This window comes from Lupinus angustifolius, chromosome LG12, assembly GCF_001865875.1.
Source record: "Lupinus angustifolius cultivar Tanjil chromosome LG12, LupAngTanjil_v1.0, whole genome shotgun sequence".
NCBI lineage: Eukaryota > Viridiplantae > Streptophyta > Magnoliopsida > Fabales > Fabaceae > Lupinus > Lupinus angustifolius.
This window is the reverse complement of record NC_032020.1, coordinates 8,560,258-8,567,605: the sequence shown is the minus strand read 5'-3', so window position 1 is coordinate 8,567,605 and position 7,348 is coordinate 8,560,258. Positions and strand designations below refer to the sequence as shown.

Below are 7,348 nucleotides of genomic sequence, written 5' to 3'. Positions count from 1 at the left end.
TATATATATATATAAAATATCTTCTTCTTCTTTTACTTTTTTGGGGTGAGGATAACTTAATAATAGTCGAATGGATAAAGTGAATCTCTTAATACTCTAAAAGATTTGAGTCCATTGATTATAATAGATACCCATATGGTAAGAATTTCTAATGTCTTCATATTTCTATTGTAATCAATAATATTGATTCTCTATATTTGTAGAATGTATGAGAAGTAACTAAAGCCTAAACAATTATGTGAACGATATAACAAAGGCAGTAGAAAAGGACATCCATGTATATTGAATTTGATCAGTGATTTAAATTGTTACAACAATAATGTGGTTGCAGTGATTACCGCAACCACATTACACTGTAATTACGGTATAATTCTGAATCGAAATGATGCAGTTGCAACGTAACCGTATTGGGCTGCAACAAAACTGTATCGGGTCACAATGCAACCGCATTAGACCACATCAGACTGCATCAAATTCAAAAATAGGTTTTTAATCATAAAATAACTCATACAGCAATGGCTGCAATTCGCATGCAACGACCGCAATAATTGCAATCGCAGTAATCGTAACCATTACCGCAAACATAATTTAAAACACTGAATTTGATAATCATGCAGTTTCATTTCTGTCTAAAGACATGTCATGGCCGAAACGGAGCAACAACTATCATCCTAAGTCAGATAAAACAGGTTCATTCCAACAATCTTGGATCTTGACCGGGTAATCGGACCTTCAAAAAAGGTACATTGTTGACCGAACATGATCCAAACAACAGTATAGGGACTACTTCTGACATGTCATTTGTACAAGACTGTCACACCATTTAAACAACATAGATCTCTACCACAAGACACATATCACCTACACACTACACTCAATTTTTATTAGCCGATAAGAACATGCCTAGAATATCTTGTGCAACTACTTATACCCTAATTATTAGTTCAAAAAACATAGCTTGGGTATAGCATCTCACCATACCCAAATGCTAAAAATATGGTAATTAATTATATTAATGAAGAAAAAAACCTTATAATGCTCAAATAATACTGCCTAGTATATACTAAAGAAACTAAAGAAAAAAGATAAGCTTAGTAATCATTATATTGTGAAGGCAGTTACGTGCAATGAATGAATGAGAGTTAAGAGTGTTGGAGTTAGAGGGTGGCAATGAATAATGAGTGTCCTTTAATATGGGGTTTGGGAAAACCAAAACGACATATTAACATAAAGGAAAACAGTAATGATAGTGAAATTTAACTTGTTAGTGGGTGGGATTACTTTCTATGATATGAGACACTAATCTATAGTACGAGCTAGTTTTTGTTCTATTAACATAAATTGTATCAACAATATATTCATTTTTATATAGTCTTATATATTATTTTATAATTTACTATCACTTCTTATGATCTAAAAATAATTTTTAACTTTTTACACAATAACAAACATTATTTTTATTTAGGTTCTACATCCTATCTCATTCTTAACCAAACATTTAATGATAGACCAAGTGAAATAAAGGTCTCATGAGGAGAATGATCAGGTCAAGGATTTGGAGGAAAAAAAAAGCTAGAAGAAATAAGTAACATTGGAAGCTAGTAGATTAATACACTAATCACTAGAGCTTTTCACCACATCCATGAAGTTACATTTGTTTCCACACTAGAATTTCTACATAAAAAATTAAAAAAATGTGCATCTAGAAACTACTATAAAGCTAAATATTTCTAAATTAAAATTAAAATTTGTGTCATTTGTTATTTGATGACTTCACCATGAATGTAATTCAGGTTCATTTCAATATATTCTTATGCATCTATTTCACATTATGTGTAGCGTTATGCATGTTTCTATTGTATTTTTCTAGTTTGAACAGGGAACTACATCAAACAAATATGCTAGAGATTAAATATTGGATGAATTTAGTTTAAATATGGAAAATCTCACTTTCTCGAAAATAATATTTTCCAAAAAAACATCTATAAGCTAGGTTTATACTTATTTCAATTTTATTTTACTGAGGAATGAAAATAGGATTATGTAGTAGAATACAAAATAAGACAATGGATTTAGTCCAATGTACAAACCACTAAGCTGGATCCTGGAGGCACACATTTAATAATCAGTACGACAATAAAACATTCATTCATATTAATTAGAAAAAAGATTTAATATTATTAGTGTTTTTTATACTATCAACAAATTATTCACCACTTATATATTAATCACTATTGACTCTAAAGAAATAATACAAATCAATGGTAAGTGATGTATTAATAATATAAAACATTTTATACCAAAAATACATAGATTTTAAACTCTTGAAAAAATTAAGGGCTACTAAGAGTCATGGCCCTGGACCGTCGCCCTTCAAGGGAGGCCTGGTCCATCTCTAGTAGTACATTGCCAATACTATATTTTGTTATGCAATGACCCATATTTTAGTGAATTAAACTTTTTCTTTGTATAACAACAATATAGATTATGGATTTTAGCTAATGTAAATAAATCGAATAGATAACTATATATATTGGTAAACGTAAGAAGAACAACCATCTATACTATATATAAAGGGAAAACTATAAATAACTACCATGGCATAATTTTTCACATTCCAAAGTTACCCTTTTGTAATTCCTTCATTATTCTTCCACAAATTTTCTTTCACAATATATCATTATTCTTCAACAAATTTTCTTATTTTCATATTTTCTTCTTCAATTCTATATTTGATTAATCTTCTTATATCTTTGGTTTTTATTGAGTTTTTGTGTAACATTTCTTATATTAAATTATTTTTCTTTAAAGAATGGTACGCAAAAATGATACATATTAAAAAAATAAGAATGCGGGTCGATGGGCACGAAGTGCCGATCGACACGCTAGTAACAATAAATACATATCTTTATCTTTTAATACATGGTATTAATCTTTCAATGCTCTTATGAACATAAGTAGAATTAGCTGAATTTCATTACAAAACTTAATGTATTATTATATTTTCTCTTTATTTTCTTTTATTATTTGACTGTTCGTTTATAATAATATTTAGTAAATTGTTTCCATAATTAATATATTATTAGGTTATATTTTTAGAAATTAATTTTAAAATATTTAGTAGGAATCTTACTAAAGAATCATTATGGTAATGTATCTATACTACTTTTTCATAAATGCATACTTACTTTAAAGATTTCTATATCTCTTTCGAAGAACATGAAACATAATAAATTATTTGATTCTTATTATAATAAAATCTTCATTAAATAAAAGAATCAATAAATGTAGTTAATTTTCTTGATGTTGTAAAAAAAAATATTACAACATTATGTCGGCCGTTACCTGTTTTTTTCCATTCCAATAGCTGTATTGCGTTCCATATATGGTAGAAACTACGAATTTATTAGAAAATTTTGATAACTAATCTTCTAAGTTAATTTACGAGTATAATATCTATAAAAGCTTATACAGTTTTTCACCTTTCAATTACATTATTTTCTTAAATATAAATAGTAGTAATACAATAATAATATATAAAACTTATGTGCGTATATTTTTTTATTAATTTATTTTGTAATGAGATAGACTTTTCTAACACCAATGTGGTACTAAGAAGAGAGATGTGTCCTCCATCAATAAGACATGTTTCCATTAAAGAAATTTAAACATACATTATTTTCTATTAATAATGATATCTTCTTACTCTTTTTTTAGCAAGTAACTAATCTTTTCGGATTTATGCTCTTCTTATCATAAATATCATTTGTAGAAATTTAACTTTCAACCTTAGGAATCTAATATTCTTAACCAAAACCTTGTTGGTTTTATCACATAGTTTGATAGAATATATCTTTGTGCCGTTTCTATTCAGTTTCTACTTTTTAACTTCTGTCATTGTTTTTCTGCAAAACCCAAAAGGCATTCTTTTTGGTTTATCTCAGCTCCTCACAGTTCACAATCATTAAAGTTTACTTCTTTTCTTCTTCATTCAACTCTTTTGTTTCTGGGTATCTCTCTTTTCAATCCTTTCACAACTGATCTATGTTTATCTTCTATTCTCACTTACTTTTCTTGGATTTGCCAAGTTCTCTTTTTTACAGTTTTCTACTCAATTGATTGTGTGTTTTGGACTCAATCTCCAATTCCAGAACTGGATATTTGTTTAACTGTCTCATTATTGGAGTATATTCAAATATGTGAGTCATCCATTTTATGGAGTTGCATGTGATTTTATTTTGAATTTGGGATGATAGCAATTCATATTTCAATCCATGTCTTTAGTTTTTCTCTATTATTACTACATGTCAGAGTTGGCTTATATGACTTCTGTTGGCTTCTATAAGTTGTTTATTATTACATATTGTTGGGTATATTCAAGTGTGAAGTCAGGGGATGAGTGAAATAGTTTATAAGTGAAAAATGTCGTCTATGGTACCATTGCCTTAAGGTTTTAGTTTAAGACGTTATGTCTCACTTGTGGCCCTCTATTCTTCTCATGCCTTCACCGATGGTTTAAGGCTACCAGGTCGCGATCAGGTCTAACATACATTTGCTATTTATTCAAGTGATTGGCAAAAGATGGTTACCCTTTTTAGATCCTTATCGCATATCATCACTTATTGATTCACAGACTCAATTGTTTTTTGTAATTTATAAGCTTACATACAAGAATTTTAATGAAAAATTAAGTTGATGTTTAATGACAACTTGGGCATCAAATTATCATTGTTTATCATCATTTATTGATTTGCACACTAAATTGTTGTGGTAATTTATATTTGTTTAGTGCTAATTTATGTTTGTGCTCAATGACAACTTCGATATCATTGTTTTTCTGACCTCAATGTTCTGTATGATTTCTGGTGTTGGCGTGATGATACTTAACTTTTAGCAATACATGCAGCTTCCTTAGAGCGCTGATAAGAAAATGCAGTTGTATCATCATCCATTCGATTTGGACAGTCAGAAAGTGAGACTAGCTTTGGAAGAGAAAGGCATTGATTATACATCATACCATGTCAACCCAATAACTGGCAAGAACTTGGATTCCTCATTCTTCAAAATGAATCCTAGTGGAAGACTCCCAGTTTTTCAAAATGGCGCTCACATTATTTACAACACTATTGATATAATTAAGTATGTTATCTTAATATTCAACGTTAATCTAAGAGAAAACAAGTTGAAAGTTTGATAGTTGAATAAGCTGCTATTTGCTTGTTTATCATTATTCTCCAAAGTCTAAAGCAATTACCTATTGTATTTGCACTTTGACGTTGAATTTGAATCTACTTATAAATGCTTTTGCTACTAGCAGATGTTTTATAGTGCAATTGGATTTTCAGGTATATTGAAAGAATTGTTGAGGTCTCCTCAGGGTCTCAGACTATCAGTTCAAGTGGTAGGGATGTGATTGAATGGATGCATAAGATACAAGAGTGGGATCCGAAGTATTTTTCACTTTCCCATACACCGGAGAAACACCGCAATTATGTTTCCAAGTTTAAAAGGCAGGTGGTGATTGCTCGTATGGCCGACTCTCCTGAATTAGCAGGTGCTTACCATGAGAAGTTAAGAGAAGCCTATCAGACTGAAGAAAAATTGAAAGATGCCGATGTTTTGAGAAGAAGCAAGGAGCATTTGATTAGACTGCTTGATGAAGCGGAGAAGCAGCTCAGTAAAACACAGCATTTAGCAGGTGAACAATTCAGCATGGCCGATGTGATGTTCATTCCAATTTTGGCTCGTTTAGTGCTGTTGGGTTTAGATAGCGAGTACATAACCGCTAGGCCGAACATTTCTGAGTACTGGTTTATGGTTCAGAAGAGACCTAGTTATAAAAAGGTGATTGGCAAGCATTTTGATGGTTGGAGAAAGCACAAAACATTATTGAAAACATGGTGCTTTGTTCATATTAGAAGTTTGCTTAAGAGGTACTAGTGAAGTAAATACATGTGACTAGTTATTTTCAAAAGGAGGTTGAATAAGTGAATATATGAAAGAGCTTTGTCTATGTGTTGTAGATAAGGAGGATTCAAATAGACCATGTTCTTTGCTTCTCTTTCCAACTTTGTTTTCCTCTTGATGGAAAAGGGGGGATTCTTTTTTCGTTCTCTCGGAAGTAATGGTGATGTAAGATGCTGGGAAAAGATTGGCTGGTTTCTCTGGATTTTGTTCCTGGATGTGATAGATGTCAATAGTTTGTTTGTAGGCATGGTTTATCATGGAATGTCACGATGTCATTTGATCTATGTAGCCAAATCCGGAACAAGCTTGATTATTATTCTATGATGAGATGGAAGGGAGATGAGGCATGCATGTTAGAGTGGTCACTCTATATCTTGGACCAAGTACTGAAACTTGTGGTTGCCATCTTAACTTTATGGCAAAAGAGAGAAAAAAGAGGCAAATTTGTTTCTTTAATCAATTGATTTCTGCACAATGTTGTGTCTATTGATGTTGGAACTATACCTTCCTGTGAGGATTACTTGTTATGTGTACACTAATTTTGTCTAAATACTTATCTCCAAAGCATAATTTCTGTCTTTTGAACAGATCTCTTATTATTATACATTTTTTTCTTCCTTTGTTGTATTAGTTCCGGAGGGTAAGATTGTATATATTTATCCTCCTTATACCCTACTAAGTGAGACCTTCATGTACTAGATCATCATTTTTTCTTTGTTGTATTGGTTGGCATAGATAGCTATAAATGTTCTTAGTTATATAACATTAAAATTGCTTTGGGAAAAAATGTTAGTTTTTTCTTACTTTAATTGTTTGTCTTACATTGAACCATTGACTCTAAATATGTTGTGGCTCTTGATGCATAAACTGCTCCATCAGCTAATAGAACCATCAGGAGAAGTTCCAAGTCTCCAACATTATGAAGTATGAACAACAAATTTTTTGAAACCATTTGGGAGGTAGTGACGAGTTTTCTTGTCACTGCCGTAACGAATATTTGGCATAAGAACACATCCCTTGAACTTTCTTCTAACACGGGAATCAATACCCTTAGGTCTGCGCCAGCTTGGCTTAACAGAGATCTTGCGATCACTTTAGATTTTGATCATTTTTATTTGGTTTGCAAAAATCTGTATCATGATATACAATTAAGATTACCTTGTTTCATCTAAAAAAGAAAAAAGCTAATAGAACCATGTCAACCCAAGTTGTTAAGATATTCAAAGGGATAATTTTGAAGATTTAGAACCATAAACCCAACTTTAACAATGTAAATAACTGATCTTTCTAAGTCCATATAAAGAATGAGATAGAACCCACAATTATAGGCATAGTATGGTCAACAATTTCATTATTTTTGGTAATTTGTCAATAAGGGTAA

The 7,348-nt window shown here is 30.9% G+C and overlaps 1 protein-coding gene and 1 long non-coding RNA gene across 4 annotated transcripts; both read left to right on the top strand.

Annotated features, from left to right (window-relative positions):
* Positions 785 to 7,136, top strand: LOC109361456. The gene is made up of 3 exons (XR_002109296.1): positions 785 to 796; positions 1,990 to 1,993; positions 7,066 to 7,136. It is a non-coding gene; the product is annotated as an uncharacterized LOC109361456 (long non-coding RNA).
* Positions 3,877 to 6,554, top strand: LOC109361455 (glutathione S-transferase TCHQD-like). Of its 3 annotated transcripts, XM_019606914.1 has the most exons (4): positions 3,877 to 4,010; positions 4,907 to 5,139; positions 5,346 to 5,943; positions 5,986 to 6,554. In XM_019606914.1, the coding sequence occupies exons 2-3, from the start codon at positions 4,931 to 4,933 to the stop codon at positions 5,938 to 5,940; spliced, it is 804 nt and encodes a 267-aa protein (XP_019462459.1). In that variant the 5' UTR covers positions 3,877 to 4,010; positions 4,907 to 4,930; the 3' UTR covers positions 5,941 to 5,943; positions 5,986 to 6,554. The 3 variants fall into 3 exon arrangements, with proteins under 3 accessions (XP_019462459.1, XP_019462457.1, XP_019462460.1); XM_019606912.1 differs by having other exon boundaries at positions 5,346 to 6,554; XM_019606915.1 differs by lacking the exon at positions 3,877 to 4,010 and adding an exon at positions 4,052 to 4,199 and having other exon boundaries at positions 5,346 to 6,554.

Excerpts from the sequence above, each read along its gene's own strand:
- LOC109361455 (XM_019606914.1), top strand. The coding sequence starts at position 4,931 with ATGCAGTTGTATCATCATCCATTCGATTTGGACAGTCAGAAAGTGAGA. Across the intron at positions 5,140-5,345 it reads AACACTATTGATATAATTAA|GTATATTGAAAGAATTGTTG; the intron begins GTATGTTATCTT and ends TTGGATTTTCAG.